Below are 19,009 nucleotides of genomic sequence, written 5' to 3'. Positions count from 1 at the left end.
TATGGCGGCGGTAATGTTATGGAGTTTCCGCTACTTGCATGCAATCAGGCTATGGTAGCTAAGCTAGTGTCACGCTAGGCCTCCAGCAGACCATCGGCAGGGGCAGCAACTAGATCAAACACACACTGTTCTTTGTTAAGGAGACGAACAGACAACCCATAATAGGTCTGCATGAAAACATTCAAAACCACAGAAATATGGTGGTTCTCAAAATTCGAGACCAGGTAAGAGCTGTTCCAAAGGGAGACTGGAGTTAAACATAACGTTTGACTAGCTAGTGCTAGCTACTATATTAGTACTTTCAGTGAAATTTATTATGGTATATGACTGTTTCCATTCATTCCGTGGGGAGCTGCACTTGCCGTTTGATTTGCGACATTAACCCGCGACATCGCAGTTGTTTAAAGAATATCAGAAGAGAGATTTTATTGTACTGGTGATCATTTATGCATGGAGACCCATGCTCAACTAACCTAACTTGCTAACAGGATTGCTGATCTGCCAGTCACTGGTTCACCGCTATTGATCTATGCGTTGACTGACGTGTAATTTAAAACAATTTATTAATTGCTTGACTTGGTTTTAAAGTTTGCGATTAGTAACTGACTCGAATAAATGCTATTGGACAATCATACCATGTCAACACAACCTGCACTACAGTCCTGCCTGTGACGTTTAAATGCATGTAACTTTATATATTAGCCTCCATAGCTGTTTATTTTTCATAAGAACTGTGCCATTGTAGCATATCTTTGTAAAAAAATAGCAGAGTAATGAGGTAAGTTCTATCAAACATGTCCCGATACTGTTAAGAAACTAGATCATGCATCCCATGTTGTGTTTTAATGATCTAATGTTAGTAAGTGCTGTTTCCATGGTACCCGTAATAAAGGCCAGAATGAGGCAATTTGTTGCGCAGTTGTGCTTCTGAACGGGTATAGGAAATCACTGGCAGCAGTTGGTTGGTTGGACGGTGCAGCTGGAAATAAACGTGGATTTGTCCCTCACAGAAAGCATCAAGAGAGACACAGAGGAAAAACACTGCCCACTTGTTGGCCTGACATGGTCATTGTAACTGACATGTATGAAAATACACTTGTTTATTTTTCTTTACAATCTTATCATCACTCGTGAGTTTATTCAATTTAAGGCATGTCTATTACAACTCAAGGTCAAAATGCTCAAGTTGGGTTGTTATGGCTTTTGTTGGAAATAGTAAGAAACGCAGGAATAGCTTTTGGATGAGTTAGTCATGAATGTTTAGTGTGTCTGTGTCTGTGTGTGTGTGTGTGTGTGTGTGTGTGTGTGTGTGTAAGTGTGTAAGATCTACATGAAGACAAGAAATAGTTTTGCAGATTTTGCTGCAATTTCAAAATGTATTTGATTAATTGCATTATTTGTACCTAATGCTGACATTGCTATGTGTCAAGATGAAGACAGAAATCAAGCGATCGAGTACTACAACACTGTATCCACATGCATCTAAATAGTACCCGGAAATTGCCTGCATGTAAACATAGCCAATGAAGGTTCAATGTAACTTCTCCCTCAAGCTTTTAGAGATACAAGGCAAGCTGTTCCTCTTTACTCCCTGGCTCACTGATCCAGTGCCTCAGTAGAGTATTTCGGATTGTAGGCAAATTTCTTCTGGTAGATTTGCATGCACTCTGTTCTGGCAGTCTTATAAAGAGGTGCCTTGTAAATCGGTATTAGAACTTGTTTGATTATTCTGTTTAATGGCGTCCACCCACCTAATAATGTTCTTAGTTAAGAATATAAAGTCTTATCCTAACCTATAAAAGCCTGGACATTTCATTGTCAACTCTTCTTTTCTGTCAAAGAAACAAAGATTCAGTGTTTTGTTTGTCCTTATTTAACTTTGACATAATTATGAGCTTGTATCTGGACTTTAATTCCTCTAAAAAACTGCCAACAAGTGCCGCTTTCATTTCCGTTTCACAAAGAAATATCTTGTTGTTATGTGTCATCACTTTGTTTGGAATGTTCATCGGAAAGTACTGTGCGGCCTCTAAGTGTATTGCCCTATTTAGCAGATTTGCTAATTCCTTCCAATAATCCTCCAACCTTTTTCGGATTAATGACAAAGAACAGATGAGTCCTATGTGCATAGTGATTCTTGAGGATGTGGAACACTTGTGCCATGCAATTGGTTAGTAACCAATTAATAGTGTCCCCCGCCTGCTGCCCATAATTGGCTGGGATAGGCTCCAGCACCCCCGTGACTCTTGTGGGGATAGTTGGTATAGAAAATTAATGGATACTGCAATGATGTATGCTGCAAGTGTCCATATGTTTGCATTAATGAGAAAATTGACATTAAACGGTGTTATTTTTTTCCAACAGCCTGCTTTGCTGAAAGCAATTTTCAATGTGGACCCTGATGAAGTACGCTCACTTATATTTAAAAAGGAGGATGTGAATGCCCAGGTAATCTCTATTGTTTTCGTTTGATTTTTTCTAAACTCAATTTTACTTGGTTCATGCCACTGCTATTCAGTGTAAAACAGGCAGTGTTCCATTACATTAATATATATATATATATATATATATATATATATATATATATATATATATATATATATATATATATATATATATATATATATATATATATATATATATATATTTCGATTTTATTTTTCATTATTAATTTTTTCCTCCTTTTTTGTCAGTATTGGTGTTATTTTCTCCCTATATATGTTCAGGATTACAGACTATTTATCCCTTTTTTTTGTGGGGGGTTCATAATGACCTAAAAATACAGCATATTTGTTGTCAACAAATATTAGAACCTTGTCATATAGTTTATCTTTCTTATAGGACAATGAGAAGCGGACACCACTGCATGCTGCTGCCTACCTCGGGGATGCAGAAATTATTGAACTTCTGATCCTCTCAGGTTTGTTTTATTTTGCAAAGCAAATATGAACATATTACTTTGGGTTTTGAAACAATTTTCAAAGTGCATGTTTGTGAGCAAAGTGGCTACACCCATTACACAAATACTATTATTACTAGCACTCCAGTTAAGGAAATTAAATACCCCCTTTTCCCAATATAATTTTTTTCGATTCATGATCTTGCAACAATTTTAGATATAATGAGAGAATAAGCATTTAATGGTAATTCAGAAAATTCTTACACCTGTATATCACTAGAGTTTTTTTTCCCATGTTCTTTTTAAGTTGTATGGCCGTGCGAACCAGTTTACCTTTATAGCAAGTGGTCCACGTACCAGAAAAGTCCAAAAATAGACTGTCTCTTTGTTCCCTGACCTGTCCTTTAGGTGCCAGAGTAAATGCCAAAGATAGCAAGTGGCTCACTCCTCTGCACCGAGCTGTTGCATCCTGTAGTGAGGTATGAGAATCCTGCCAAACCCTCATGTGAATAAGCACTCAATTTCATATATAATAGCATGTGATGTTTTGTGGCAGGAGGCTGTACAAGTATTGCTGAAACATTCTGCAGACGTAAATGCCCGGGACAAGAACTGGCAGACGCCGCTGCACATCGCCGCGGCCAACAAAGCAGTTCGCTGTGCTGAAGCACTTGTCCCTCTGCTAAGCAATGTGAACGTGTCGGACAGAGCAGGCCGCACTGCGCTACATCACGCAGCTTTTAGTGGACATCTCGAGGTAATTCAGTGAATTTGTAGTACAGTACAAATTGCAAATTCATTAATTCATTCGTCAAATTCAAACCCTAGACCATTCAATGAAAAGACAAGCCACTTGAACAGCTACCACCCTAAATTTGATACCGTTTTAAAAATGCAACAAAACCAAACCACAATCACAATACTACTACAGAGGCATAAAAAAATAAATTAATCATATAACATCCATAGTTCATAAACATGTTTCCATAATTTTTTTATGCCCTTTCCACACCATGTTAGCTTATGCAAACACTGCATACAGCGCCCAAATAACTATGTACCGGATGCATGACACTGTGGATTAGTTATTTTAGGTGAGGAAATGCCTGCTCTAATCAAGTATTAATGCTCAAGACTTAGTCAAGCTTACTCTAGTGAAACACTAATAGTTAATGTGAATGCTCTCATTTGTGCTACTTAATAACAAAGTTGATTCATAAAATAGTCTTCCAAGATTTGGGGTAAAATCCAAGTTAGATGAAAAGTTTAGAAAATGACACCACCCTGTCCATTTCCTTCATCTTAGTTGTTAAGTGACTAAACTTTATGGTATAAATGTACAATACAACAAATTCTAAATAGATTTTCATTATGCCGCAACTAATTATGAACTATGACTAATTTCGTTTTTTCTTGGATTTTGCCTCCGCCTGTTGATATTTTCAGATGGTGCGGCTCTTGCTCTCGAGAGGGTCCAACATCAATGCATTCGACAAGAAGGATCGGCGTGCAATCCATTGGGCAGCTTACATGGGTAAAAATAAATCCACTTGTTCTGTTATATAATTAGTACACTGTGTAACATTGAACTGAACTTTGTAAGCAGCAAATCTTTTGTACAGTACAGTACATCTGATGAAATATGTGCTTTTTTAAATACATTTAATGTTAGAAACTCAAAGTAGTTTGTTTTTACTATCATTACATAGTTTGTGTAGTTTGCAGTTCACACAGATGTATACCATCATTTATTTTTCTTATTCTGGTGAATGCAGATTTATAAATACGTACATAAAACCGAGGAAGTTTTTGATGGTGTAACGTTCATATGGCAGCAACCAAATTTTGAAGTTTGTCAAAAAAAAAGATATTTCAATATATGCTAATAAAGAAAAAATACCTAACTGTAGTAAATATTTAAATTAAAATTACCTAAAAGTAAATGGATACATTTGAGGGTGAATACTGTGGTAGGGATAGTACTATTCATGTGTTGATGGAAGCATCTTCAGTAAATAGAATAATGCTAAATTCTGTATGGTCATTTAAACCCTCAGGTCACGTTGAGGTGGTAAAGCTTCTTGCGTCTCATGGTGCTGAAGTGGCCTGCAAAGATAAGAAATCATACACACCTCTGCATGCAGCTGCCTCCAGTGGGATGATCAGTGTTGTCAAATACCTCCTGGACTTGGGGGTGGACGTAAGTTCCACCCACTATTAAACAGTACTTAATGCTTGAGTCTCCATTTACAATAGCATCATGGCTCTCCTATACATAAACATGCTCTTTCTAAATTCAGCTCCTCTACATGGTTGTTTTTTTTAGATCAATGACCCTAATACATATGGCAACACGCCACTCCATGTGGCCTGCTACAATGGTCAAGATGTAGTGGTAAATGAGCTCATAGAGTGTGGGGCAAACATCAACCAGGTGAACGAGAAGGGTTTCACTCCCCTTCACTTTACTGCTGCTTCCCGGCAAGGCAAGCTATGTCTGGAGCTGCTCGTCTGCAATGGGGCTGACGTCAACATCAAGGTGTGGGAATGAATGTTTATCAGGATATGTAATTGCATTAATTGTGCACTATGCCAATCCTACAATATTGTGTGAATTGTCAGTCTGGTAATCGCCAAGGGTTGAATAAGAGGAGTTGGGCTTGATCATCTTTAATCTCGAAGGCTACTACAGTTCCAAATTTGTTTAGGTGCACATTTTTTACAAGCATGCTTCTTTTTTAATTTCTAGAGTATGGATGGAAAAACTCCCCTACATATGACTGCAATTCATGGAAGATTCTCAAGGTCCCTAGCAATCATTGAAAATGGTGAGCTTGTCAATTGACAGTAAATGATCAGTAATTGTATAATTGAACCTAAAGGCTAGATTTACTTTACTCCTACATAAGGTGCTGAAGTTGACTGTGAGGATAAGAATGGAAACACGCCGCTGCATATTGCTGCACGATATGGACACGAGCTCCTCATCAATACGCTCATTGCCAACCGAGCTGACACCGCCAAGTGAGTTAGCCATGTCAAAAAATGTTGAGAGCTGTAATACACCTAGTCTATATTAAATCATTGCAACATTTTTCAACTTTATTCTTGTTTTGAGGACACCTTAGCTTAGACATTGAATTTCTTTGCAGAAGAGGGGTGCACGGTATGTTCCCACTGCATTTGTCTGCTCTGAGTGGATTCTCTGACTGCTGTCGAAGGCTTCTGTCTTCAGGTAATTTCAATACTTTTTTACATTTTGTTTTTATTACAATACTTGTACTTACCTTGCACTCAAGTTGTATAATTTTGGTCATCATCCTTCATTAGGTTTTGATATAGACACGCCTGATGACTTTGGGAGGACTTGTTTACACGCTGCAGCTGCTGGAGGGTGAATATCACTACAAATACAACCATAATTCCAAAGAAATTGGGACTGTGTCAAACAAAAATGAAAACTGAATACAATGATTTTCAAATCATGATCAATCTATATATTATTCAACATACTACAAAGATATATTTAATGTTGCAATTGATATACCATTGTTTTTTTTTATCAAATAATCATTAATTTTAATTTTTATGCCAGCAAAACGTTTCAAAAGAGCTGAGACATTTAGCATAAAAGAATGAGGTAATTATTATCAAACACCTGTTTGGAACATCCTGCAATTGAATAGGTCAACTGGGAAAAGATGTGTGCCAATTTTGGATATAATGGGAACTTCCCTGAATTGTTCAGTCATTCACTGGTTAAGATGGAGCAAGGTTCACCTCTTTTTGAACAAGTGTGTGAAAAATAGTCCAACAGTTTAACAACAGTACCTCAATGTACAATTGAAAATAATTTAGGAAGTTCATCATTTACAGTCCATTATATCACTAGAAAATTAAAAGAAAATGGAGAAATCATGAAATGCAAGCAGCAGGTGATATATAACACATTGGTAACCATAACCCTGGCCCAGTTGTTTTGGAAAGTCTTGCAGGATAAACCTCCAAATCAATTAATATTTTGTAAAATAAAATAAACAACGGTTTGTCAGTTTGAACAGGAAATCATCATCAGTCTTTGTAGTGCATTCAATTAGGGATTTAGGTTGACCATGATTTGGAATAATTGTACAGGTTCTGTCTTAATTTGTTTAACACAAATGTCCAAACTTCATTGAAATCGTTTTTTTAATTTTAAATTGTTTAGTTTATGTAAAAAAAATACTTGAATCAATTCATTCATCCTAACAATGAAGTCATTGTTCAATCATTTTGTCCTTTGTCACATCTTTAGAAATCTGGAATGTCTCAATCCACTTCTCAATACTGGGGCAGACTTCAATAAAAAAGACAGTTTTGGCAGGTTTGTCTCCTGTTGTATTGGTAATTTTGTTTTCGAGTGTAAACAGTCAGAGCTAAGCAACATTTGTCTTTACAGGACTTCTCTGCACTACGCTGCTGCCAACTGTAACTACCAGTGTCTGTTTGCCCTGGTGGGCTCTGGGGCTAGCGTCAATGACATTGACGAGAGGGGCTGCACTCCTCTCCACTACGCTGCTGCTTCTGACACAGATGGAAAGTCAGTAATGCTATGAACATGAAATGATCCATCTACTAATATGTCATTGGATTTTTTTCCACACATTACAGTTTGTTCTTTCCTGTTATATTGATGGCTAGTTATGTCTCGTTTTTTTCCGATTAAAAGGTTAAAAAATCAATCCTATTGTTATTGATCAGAATAATCAATAACAGAAATGCTTCAGTTATAGACCTAAAGCATTTTTTTCTTCTCTAGGTGCCTGGAATATTTACTGCGTAATGATGCAAATCCAGGAATCCGGGACAATCAGGGCTACAATGCTGTGCATTATTCCTCTGCATATGGACATCGCCTCTGTCTAGAGCTGGTGAGAGCATCATCTTTTTTACTGAAGCCTATGCAATTGTACTTGATTCGTATTGATATAGGTGTAGCCTAAAATTTCCCTAATCATTTTAGATTGCAAGTGAAACCCCACTAGATGTGGTGAGTAGAATTTGTAAATAATCTTCATTTTGCATTTGGCATCACTTCAAATTGTGGCCACTTTCAAAGATAAATGCATATTTTTGTCCAATTGGAGTCAACATGAGCAAAAAACTTGGGGGATTTTCTCTTTACACTTAGCACTCTGGCATGCACTTGTCTAAAAAGATACTACAAATATAATAAAACACAAATGAAACACACCAGTCTACACTTATGCAACAAGTGAAGTGAAACTTCAATTCTCCAAATTGTTACTTCCACATACATTTATGTGGTTTGTGATTGACTGTTATGTCTGCCTCCAGCTGCATGTAAATCATAAATATTGAGACAGTTACACTTTTAGTCCAGCACCACCTAAACACAATTCTTAAATGATAGAAAATATATTCAAATGTAAGGATTCCACTCAAATTGGATCATTTTTAATTACTATAAATTCCTCTTTCTAGTCCCATGGCCACTGTTTGAGGAAATGCTGTATTTAGATGTATTGTGTGTTTTGATGTCACCTGAGCTCCAGAACTAACCAAATATTTTCCCATTTGTATTTTTAATCATTTGCATTACAAGTTAATGGAAAACTCAGGGACAGACATCCTCAATGATTCTGAAGTACGAGCGCCGATAAGCCCTTTGCACCTTGCTGTGAGTCACATTTTCACCGCCAAGAAAATGTTTTTTTTCCGATGTGAAAATATAAATCTAATGCTCATTTCAGGCATACCATGGTCACCACCAAGCCATGGAGGTTCTGGTGCAATCCCTGTTGGATCTGAATGTGAGAAACACCCAAGGGCGCACACCTCTAGACTTAGCTGCATTTAAGGGCCATGTAGAGTGTGTGGATGTTTTAATCAACCAAGGTGCTTCCATCTTGGTGAAAGACTTCATCTTAAAACGTACCCCTATTCATGCTGCAGGTATGAATCTGGAGTAAATCATTCAGTTGGTTCTTTTTGGGTGATTTGGAATGCCGAAACTCTGACAATATTGTAAATTGTGTCTTTCTCTGATCAATTCCCACAGCTACTAATGGCCATTTAGAATGTTTACGTTTGCTGATTGGAAATGCTGATCTTCAAAGTGCAGTGGACATTCAAGATGGTAACGGACAGTAAGTTCATATTTTTTTATTCATGAAATATGGTGATACAAGTTCATGGCAAACTTTTAAAACTGTTTTATCCTGGCTTGTTCTCAGAACCCCTCTAATGCTCTCAGTTTTGAGTGGACACACGGACTGTGTATATTCTTTGTTGAATAAGGGAGCTGGTGTAGAAGCCAAAGACAAATGGGGTAGAACGGCTCTGCATAGAGGAGTAAGTGAATCTTTTCTAAATACAAATACATAAGTTACACAATCAAAAGGTTAAAAGGGCATCATTTTATTTATCTGTTAATAAAAGATCAACAATTCTTGAACCATTCTTAATTCAATTCTTATTTGCAGGCTGTAACTGGTCATGAGGAATGTGTAGAAGCATTGCTTCAGCACAGCGCCAGTTTTCTGGTGCAGGACTGTAAAGGACGCACACCTATCCATCTGGCTGCAGCGTGTGGTCACATTGGGGTACTGGGAGGCCTGCTGCATGCTGCCCAGTCCGTCGAAGCACCTCCAGTCTTAACGGACAGCCAAGGCTATACACCATTGCACTGGTCCTGCTACAATGGTTTGTGGACTGCAAAGAGTGCTATTTTGTAAATTTGTGTCTCAGTAGACAATGTGGGTTTATTTTTGAAGGTCACGACACGTGTGTGGAGGTTCTGCTGGAGCAAGAGGTTTTCCAAAAAGCAGAAGGCAATCTATTCACACCACTCCATTGTGCTGTGTAAGTTATCAAAGCATTGCAGTTGATGGCAAGATCCATCAAAGGGGGGTTAAAAACAAAAGAAAAACAATAATACAAACATCTATCTATATTTATATTTCTATTTATTTTTCTCAAGGATCCGTGACAATGAAGGTGCTGCAGAGATGCTTATAGACACGCTGGGCCCTGATATTGTCAATGCCAAAGACAGCAAAAACAGGTGAAATATTTAGCTTGATCTGTACATTAAATGTTGGATAAAGGTTTTTAAAGAAGTCAACAGTTTTTCAAACTGTGATATGTCTCATCGGGTCTACGATCAGGACACCTCTACATGCTGCAGCCTTCACGGACCACGTTGAATGCCTGCAGCTGTTGCTGAGCCACAACGCTCAGGTCAACAGTGTGGATGGTGTTGGGAAGACCCCACTCATGATGGCTGCTGAGAATGGCCAAACCAACGCTGTCGGTATGCAGATTGCAAAAAAATATATATATATGCAAAAGACAAAACTTCCATATATATTGTTGAGTTAAAAGAATGTGTAATTTTCACTGTTTAGAGCTCTTGGTGAGCAGTGCAAAAGCTGATCTCACTCTTCAGGATGTCGTTAAGAACACTGCGCTTCACTTGGCCTGCAGTAAGGTCAGTACCATATATAACCGCTAGAGAGCTGTGTTTTGCTTTTATGCCGCTCTTGGCTTGTCCTATTGCATGTGAAGGCGTTATTTGATCATTTAACTTGTCTCTTCTTAGTTCTTTAGACATTCCTGGCAATAATAAATGTCATATTGCGTTTCACAGGGCCATGAAACCAGTGCCTTGTGGATATTGGAGAAAATTACAGACAGAAACCTCATCAATGCCACTAATGCTGCCTTGCAGACGTATGTATTACAGTGCTTGTTTAGAGCCTGACAAACAACTTTGAATGTAAAATTTTAAATGAACAAAACATGGGTTAAATTAATTGACCTTTGTGGGTAATATGAAATATTCATTTAACATTGCCAAACTTATGCAATTGACTATTTTCCAAATTCCTGGGGCCTCTTATGGAATCTTATGAGACTTTTTTTGTAAACTCTAACTTTCTATCCACTCCTTTCCCCCCCTCCCCAATTCAAGGCCTTTGCACGTAGCTGCAAGGAATGGTCTGACGGTGGTGGTTCAAGAGCTGCTCGCAAAAGGAGCCAGTGTCCTTGCCGTGGACGAGAATGGTAAATGTATCACCCAAATGCTCGCAATTGACAAACATGTAACAATACATCTTTTAATTAACACTGATCCTGCCCTCAGGCTACACACCCGCCTTGGCTTGTGCCCCCAACAAAGATGTTGCAGACTGCCTCGCCCTCATCCTGGCCACCATGATGCCTGTGTCCCCTTGCACCCAGGCCCCTCCCCTCCCTTTCAGTGCCATTAACCACTACACCACCAGCCCCTCCAAAAGTGTCACCTTTGATAGCCTACCTGTGCTGCGTGACCAGCACAGCTCCTACTGCAGCTTCAACAACATCAGCCATCACGATGTTTTCTACAAAGACGAAGAGCTCAATGATTCTGACTCAGAGACGTACTGAAAGACAGAAGACTGCTCAAAACGCACACTGTGTCTTAAACGTTCACCCAGGGCCAGCTTGGTAGGGCAGAAGAAAAGACTTAACCTCTTCAGCCTTAAGAGTCATCCCCTCCCGACCTCATCCAGCACCAGATGTCCTTCCAGCTGATACAAGGCTACACTGACTCACTTGATAAGTGATTGCACTCAATGGGCATAGAGCAACCTTTTTACTGCAATAACATGCTGACGGAAGGACGGTAGCACCTCGCAGGAAGTTTAACCAGCATGGACCAAAAAAAAAAATGTAAAATGCAGATGCATTTTAACCCAATTTTAATTAAGTATGCATGAGTTTTGTTTGTTTGTTTGTGTTAGGGGTGTGCATCCTTTGATTTTTTTTCCCCTGGACACGGTTCAGCCAGTTTAACGATTTTCAGATGTTCGTGTGATTTTAGAGTTAGAGTCTACGCACTACTACATCTTTCAGAATGCACTTGCCCTTTCAAGTCTGTCACACAGGAGGGAAATTGTTTGTGTTTCAAATGAGATCAAATTGTTCAAATATCCTTGTCTTTAACTCCCTATGCTCTTGAAAAGAACAATAATTTACATTAGACTATGTTATCACCCTTGTGTATTGATCTGTCCATCCTGGTTTAGTCTCGAGAATAAATTATTTGTCTACTTTTTGCTCCGATATATATGTGGTCATTTTGTGCCTTCATTAATTGCTGAGGTTGGGAAGTGTAAAAGCACAGTGATTAGGTAAGTAATGAAGCACTGAGCCACTGTTGACTTTGGGGTGTAAATCAAGGACAGAACTGAATTTAATTCTCATCAAATATTAAGTGTGGTTGCTTGCTCCATTGTTGTTTTAGAAATGATTTTTTTATGACTGCAAATATGTACATTTAATTGATTCCTGATGAACATGTTTTTTCTTCAGCTGGGATATAACTAATGCTCATAGGGGAAAAAAAAGAACTGTGAAGTCCAAGTTACAATGAATTATTTCAGTACTTAGATTGGTGTATATTTTATGGGTAATAAAGAAATAAGATGCACATGGAAGTGACTCATCTTTAGGGATGTATTGCATATGATACACAAAACCACAAAATACCACAGTTCACATTCCAAGTTAAAATTCAATTAATGTTCAAGTACATTTGGCAATTTAATTTTATTGAATGAGTCATGTGGCATACATTAAAACATGGTTGACTGAAATTATTATTATAAAATGCATTGGTTGATAGTGATAGACGTCATTTTTTAAACTATATTTGATAGTAATGCCAAATATAGGCATTGCACCTGTACCTGGATTTATTAATCAAGCATCTCGCAATAAACCCCGCCTCCAACTTCCACTTAAGGTGACGCAAGTGCGTGGTGACGTCACCGTGGCGTCACGCTGCCTTGCCAGACCAAACAACTTTTCCAGACTTTCGAGTTGCGCGACTCCAGTCCCACACAATCGTTCCGACTCTTCCAGCTGCCTCACGCTGTAAAGCAGAGATTTCATCAGTTAGTCGAAAATACCGACTAAAACGCGACTGCTAAATCTCAGGACTTAACTTCGATTTAAACGCACATTTCTTGATTTACACTTCCTATAGCTTCTTGGCTTTTTCCAGTTATCGTCGTCTCGCTGAAAACTGAGATGAGGACTCTGTGGTTGTTGTTATTCGTCGGGCTGGCCCCTGGATTCATAAGTGAAAAAGTAAGTACAGTTTATTACTTGACGTGGAATGTTACATCTTACTTTGATTTAAAAAAAACATTTTTAACGATCCATTCTTGTATTCAGTTACTGTCAGAACTTTTTGCGCAGTCTAGCAGCGCTTAAAACATGATCTCTACGAGTTAAATTAGCGATAAATATGCTTTTCCACCGACTAATATTCAGTCAAAGCCTTTTCCGTTCACGTGTAGGTGGTTAGTGGTGTCAAGTTCGCCTCGGGATCATTTTGTTTGCTTCTTTTGACTTCTTTCCCCCAAATCTTAGCCACCGCGTTCTCATTCCCAGATGTTGGACTAAGATTTAAATTGAATTAAGTGACGTCCACATACTTTTTCTTCCCTCACTAACCAGAAAACAACGTTATTTTTCCTCTCTATCCGTGTGCCGTAAAGCTGGAAAACACCTGGAAGCATGCTAATGCTGCTGGGGGAAGGGGGGAGAGTTAACAGGGACAAAAGATTCCGTTTTTTAAACAAATCACATCATGTACAGTCAAACTTACAACTTATTATAAAACGCATGGTTTCTAGAACTCGTGAGCTTGGGATTTTATAAAGCAGAACATCTGAGAATGTTAAGAGAAAGTTTAGTTGATGCTGTTTCCTCATATACAGTAAATTGACTGTATGTTTTTAACATGAGACCATAGATTTATGGATTAAAAAAAATCTGATCTCTGAGAAAGTTTCTTAAAATGACTAGGCACGATTCCCTCTGTCGTATTCTGAAATTATCTCTGTTGAAGAATGTGGTTTTTAGAATGACTGGTTAGTCATCAAGCAATGTTGCTGCCATGTGAATGACGAACATCGAAGTGGGTTGTGTACTCGTGACAGGATGTACGTTGTTTTTTGTGTCATTTTCTGGATGGATGACTCACCGTGAGTTCCTCTGGGCTAGTTCAGGCAGGCTTGGATCCGCGTGGGACATACTGAAGTTGGGAGACTTGCGAGGACATCTGCTTCCATTGTTGTACACACAGTATGTCCTAAGTTTGGTGCTTGCAATCCAAAGTTCACATTGATGCATCATTAGGCAAGAGAAGTCTGTCCAAAAAAAAAAAAAAATCAAATAAAATCAACCAATGTACATGAAGAAAGCCAGTACTTTTAAGTTTTAAGGTTAAAGCGACACTGGTGTGAGGTTTACGGTTTGAATCTAGCCAATGGCCTCCTGATGAGAAGATTACATATATTCTCAGGCACCATAGTTAGTGGCTTTTCTTTGGGTACTCTGGTTCCCTCACACATTCCAAAAACACCCATGGTAGGCTGGTTGAAAAAAATGTTCAAATGTGTCGCATGTATGCCTAACGTTCATTAGTTTCCTGTATCACTTATCCTCACTAGTTTCGCAAGGAAAGCCTAACATAGTGCAAATCAGATGTTTTGGTAATGTTTACCAAAGTATTCTTTTGTCATATTTGCTGCCTTCACTTTAGAAATCACAGTGAACATTCACATCCATCTTGTGTGTGAAATTTCAGACTACTGTCTTGGCATTTTAGTGGAGTATTAAATTTAATAGCTACCATACACGGAAAAAGCAGAAAAAATGGCCCTTCCCCTAGTTGCCCCTTGAATGGAAGGAGGATATGGCCAAACTACAACCATTTTTAAAGCTTCTACTGTTTCAGTTAAAGATAATTTATAAACCCATCTCTAGGTGAAGCAAGATTTCAGTATGAAAAATACATACATGGACCATAAAGTACACGGCATTGCTGCCGTCCCGCTGTGTACTCAAGGTGGTTGCACGACCATGCTACCATGTGTCAGTCATTATTATTGACTTATCGGCCCATGTTAGAAATACTGTAATATTTTCCGTAATAACAGTTAACCAAAGTGAGAATTTATCGCGAAATGCATTTTCCTGAGCCAATCACATGTATACACTAATGTTTTACAACTGTCACAAAGCTATTTCCAGCAAACTCCAATCATGATAGAGCACCAGGCTACCAGATGGCTATATATACTGTATGATCTGTGTGTGTGTCAGAGGCGCCATGTATGTTTTCCAGATGTCTGGTTTCCATGTAAACAGGCATTATAGCAACTCTCTGGAATGAGGGTGTTCTAGTAAAATGTATTATATTTGTTGGTAGCTTTGTTCTGTTGGTGTTTTGCCCACAACATAAGAGTAAGTCCACTTTTGGCTTCTGCTTCCATCTAGTTGATGTGATATTTGTGTGTAATGTGTGATATTTAAGAAGATGGGAGGCAGTTTTTTTTGCTGTTCAACAGATGAAAGCACCTGAGGTCACAGTGAGGTGAGCTTCTATCACCATAAAAGGGAATCCTGCTTTCTTTCACCACGGTTTAACTGTTCCCTGCACAGTAGAGCGTCTGTGTATTAAGTAGGCACTGGTGTGAGAAGCTTCTTTTCAATAAAAAGAGGCTAAAGACCACATGAAGTCAAAATCATTGCGGTTTTCCAGCCGCACCATTCTTCTCCTTTGACAACAAAAAGGTTCCTCAATTTCCACGAGTTTCCTATATCACATACATATTTAAAGGCATCGTTTTTTATAGCTTATGGTTCTCAGCGGGAAGTGAAGTTGGCCGTGCTACATTCGCCTGGCTTTTGTCAACGTATACGTTGGTTCAATTCTCACGTGATTCCTGACTCAGCTGTGATAGGCTCCAGTTCCACGTAACCATAAACAGGGTGGGAATAAGTCGTTTTCATTGTAATTGTTTTACTAATAAGCTCTAATTAGACTTTAAATGTGTTTTCTAGAAAATAATTCCAATCCATTGAGTCATTGTCTTAGATCCTGATTTATCGACTTAATAAGTGTCTCTTCCAACATTTGGCTAATCATTAACATGTTGTCTTTAGTTCATGAAAATCTTTTGTTTGAGTATTACACCACAATATGATAGTACACATCTGCTTTGTGTCAAATAATGAAGTAGTGCTCTATGAATCAGAGGAACTTTAATGGACATGTCTCATTTTATTTTATTTTTTTAAACACCTGTTTCATAAGACCTTTCCTTCCTTTTGCTCGGATCCATCCGCGTTAGCACCCGTATTAGTGGAAGCATTGCATGCATACCAGAAGTGCATACTTCACGTCTCAATAGGCCACATTCATCTGTGTGTATTTTACTAAATTTCAGGCTTATCGCTGCATTCTACGAAGGTAATGTTGCTAGGACCAAACCCCGAAAATTATTTTTGCAATTTATCGTTCCTTGGCTTTGTGTAAAACTTCTTTAAATGGCAACATTGTTGCAATGTTGCAAATCTTTGGATGTGAAATGAAACTGAGCAGTACTTCAAACTATGACCTCTTTTCTTGCCTCACTATGTTATCACTTTATTGACATAGCGGTATTCTCAGAAACCAAAGGTCAACTAGTCAATGAAATGTAGTTAGATATTCATCAGCTCTATATTTTCTATTCTAAATTGTTGCTTCGGCCAAAATAATGGATACTGATATTTGATCATAATTATCACGTTTTCTTCTCAGAAGCTGGTCTCGTCCCAGTCTCTCTCATTTTTGGGAGATGACATTTACATCGAGGGTCAAACATCGGGTGACCTCCCAGTTGATGATGAAGATGGGGATGACTTTGGCTCAGGTTCAGGATCCGGAGATTACGGTAGGTGGACTCTTTGTTTTGGATGACATATCAGTTTGTTTTAGATCATTGAAACTTTGCTAAACCATTAAATTGAAAGTGACTTCTACAAATCTACTGTTTATAGGAAAAGAAGACGAGGAGAACAAAACACTTTTTTCGAACAGAAGCGAAGAAAAAGAAATGCACCCAACTCCGACAACAGCAGGTTCTGCTCACAATCAACCAACTACAGTAGCAGACAGTCGCGATCTGTCGACCACAGAGACAGACAGCGAAACAAAAGCAAACCCTGAGGACACCAAGGACAAGGAGGTAAAAACACAGACCTCCTTTGTATTACTAGAGCCTTTTAATCAGTGCTTGCCAAAGTATGTCCCTATAAGTTCCATCATCTAATTATTAAGAAGTTAAGCAATACATTCTGTGCATATTTGGCCAATCCTTGCTTCTTATTCCATTTAGGTGGCGGAAGAAGGACCAACAGCTGACTGGTTCACAGACGCTCCCACTCCCAGCTCCACCTTTGTAGACGTTAAGAGAGAACCCGACGAGGACAACAGCCTGGATAGATGGGACGACTCCTCGGCTACCAAAGACGGAGGAGATAAAGACGTAAATGAAGTTGAAACAAATGAAATTCTCATTGGTCGAGGCAGCAGATTATTTGACTCTCCCAATGATGTGACATCTGAGAGCATGTGGGAGAGAACAGAAGTGCTGGCAGGTGAGCTAACACACATTGTGTTACATATTTATTGTTACAAACAACATTCCAATGGTTCTTTCTGCTTTTCCAGCGGTGATAGCTTGCGTCGTGGTCGGATTGCTTTGTGCCATCTTCCTTCTTGTCCTCCTCGCCTACCGCATGAAGAAGAAGGATGAAGGGAGCTATGACCTCGGGGACAGCAAACTTTCCACAACTTACAAGAAAGCACCAACCAAGGAGTTTTACGCCTGATAGAGACTATGAATCAATAATATCATCACTTGTCAGTTCGGACTGATAACGGATCATTTCCCAACCTCCGCGAATAGGTGCACAATCCCCTACTTGTGTGTACCCTCTGCTATCACTATTCTCTATTGCTGTTCACATTTCTGTCTTAAGTCAGCCCAATTCTTTTGCTGAATGGAAGAATTCAAATGCAATGCATTCATATTATTCCTAGTTGAAAAAGGAGTGAATGTGGGTCTAGCGTTTCACAGGATCACAGCCATTCTAGTCAAAGAAAAATCTATTTGACACTGTGCCTTAAACTCACACTGCCTGCTTTAGATAGACTTGTCATGGCGTCAGCTGGGTTAAATAGTTATGAAGTTTACTGAAATTTTTAAAAAAGGAGGTCACCGTTGTGTTTTGTCCGATGTCATGAAGCGGTACTAGCATTCCAAAGAACCCAAGTTTGAGCCCTATGACGGTTTTCGTTCCAGGTGAGATTTCATGTGTTGTTACATTTCGTTTAAGCCCTTTTTGCTGACTCTGAATGTTTTTTTGTTGTTGTGACTAGTGGATATGTGATTCCATATTCTGTCCAGTATTGGTACGCGAGATTGGGTTCCTCTGCAGGTACATAACTTTTTTTTTTTTAAATATAAATCTCATTTTGTAACAAATCCACATACTTTCTTTTTCTTGTTTTTTGAAATTGTAGCTTGTCGTGTATTTTATATTTTAACATTTTTTCACCCAAAAACCTTTTTAGAGAGAAAACATTTGCAGTCTATACATTATATTCATAATGATTTTGCACGCAAAGTATGTCAACCTCGTTGATTATTCTTAATATTTGCAGTAATATTTTCTGTGATGACTGAGTGCAGCAAGCAAAGCCAAACCACATTCCATTACAATTGCCAACTGTATGCACCTATAATAACAACTTTGCATTGAGGGACTGTCCTGCAGGTCTAGTCTGGAATAATGCAATACTCTATAATAATAATAATTTTAAAAGAAATCTAATTAAACACTACCATTCTTTTTTTCCCCCCAAAAGCTTAAAGACATATTTTCAACCATACGCAATACTTCCCACTTTTAGTCAGTCATAAAATGTGTTTATTCAGATGCAATTGCTGTTTTGCAGAAGACTTGGTTCTCATACATTTCTTAAACTTCCTGTAGAAATTTAGTAAACTGACATTTTATGGCTGGAATAAACAGAAAGTTCTGAACATTAAACATCTGGTCTTTTGTCCTCATTGAGACTAAGGACCCCATTTCCTGAAAGGCATTTCTTGCTTTAGTTATAAGGAACTATACATTTATAATTCTCCTTTGCTTAAAATGTAAGTGCAAAAAGCATCTCAATGAGATGCGTAAACATGTTAGCTCTTGTGATTTTTTTTA

At 38.4% G+C, this 19,009-nt stretch overlaps 2 protein-coding genes across 3 annotated transcripts; both read left to right on the top strand.

Annotated features, from left to right (window-relative positions):
- Positions 1-12,007, top strand: ankrd28b (ankyrin repeat domain 28b). 2 transcript variants are annotated; one of them, XM_077720963.1, is made up of 28 exons: positions 1-224; positions 2,365-2,448; positions 2,842-2,920; positions 3,308-3,378; positions 3,456-3,656; positions 4,346-4,433; positions 4,957-5,099; positions 5,226-5,438; positions 5,649-5,727; positions 5,809-5,923; positions 6,052-6,134; positions 6,230-6,293; positions 7,194-7,262; positions 7,338-7,478; positions 7,698-7,809; positions 7,902-7,928; positions 8,505-8,579; positions 8,653-8,854; positions 8,961-9,048; positions 9,136-9,253; positions 9,385-9,604; positions 9,676-9,763; positions 9,882-9,965; positions 10,069-10,214; positions 10,309-10,391; positions 10,551-10,633; positions 10,875-10,966; positions 11,046-12,007. In XM_077720963.1, the coding sequence occupies exons 1-28, from the start codon at positions 198-200 to the stop codon at positions 11,327-11,329; spliced, it is 3,159 nt and encodes a 1,052-aa protein (XP_077577089.1). In that variant the 5' UTR covers positions 1-197; the 3' UTR covers positions 11,330-12,007. The 2 variants fall into 2 exon arrangements, with proteins under 2 accessions (XP_077577089.1, XP_077577091.1); XM_077720965.1 differs by lacking the exon at positions 7,902-7,928.
- A 698-nt stretch (positions 12,008-12,705) lies between these two features.
- LOC144199389 (uncharacterized) lies at positions 12,706-18,841 on the top strand. The gene is made up of 5 exons (XM_077720990.1): positions 12,706-13,036; positions 16,545-16,677; positions 16,784-16,971; positions 17,122-17,383; positions 17,457-18,841. The coding sequence occupies exons 1-5, from the start codon at positions 12,977-12,979 to the stop codon at positions 17,615-17,617; spliced, it is 804 nt and encodes a 267-aa protein (XP_077577116.1). The 5' UTR covers positions 12,706-12,976; the 3' UTR covers positions 17,618-18,841.
- Positions 18,842-19,009: the final 168 nt, after the last annotated feature.

This window comes from Stigmatopora nigra, chromosome 7 (genome assembly GCF_051989575.1).
Source record: "Stigmatopora nigra isolate UIUO_SnigA chromosome 7, RoL_Snig_1.1, whole genome shotgun sequence".
NCBI classification, from domain to species: domain Eukaryota; kingdom Metazoa; phylum Chordata; class Actinopteri; order Syngnathiformes; family Syngnathidae; genus Stigmatopora; species Stigmatopora nigra.
Note: the sequence above shows the minus strand (reverse complement) of the source record. Positions and strands in the feature narration are given on the sequence as shown.

Coding starts and splice junctions, on each gene's coding strand:
- LOC144199389 (XM_077720990.1), top strand. CDS start 12,977: ATGAGGACTCTGTGGTTGTTGTTATTCGTCGGGCTGGCCCCTGGATTC. Junction 16,972..17,121: donor AGGACACCAAGGACAAGGAG/GTAAAAACACAG, acceptor TATTCCATTTAG/GTGGCGGAAGAAGGACCAAC. Junction 17,384..17,456: donor GAGAACAGAAGTGCTGGCAG/GTGAGCTAACAC, acceptor CTGCTTTTCCAG/CGGTGATAGCTTGCGTCGTG.
- ankrd28b (XM_077720963.1), top strand. CDS start 198: ATGGTGGTTCTCAAAATTCGAGACCAG. Junction 6,135..6,229: donor TCGAAGGCTTCTGTCTTCAG/GTAATTTCAATA, acceptor ATCCTTCATTAG/GTTTTGATATAGACACGCCT. Junction 9,605..9,675: donor GCACTGGTCCTGCTACAATG/GTTTGTGGACTG, acceptor TTATTTTTGAAG/GTCACGACACGTGTGTGGAG.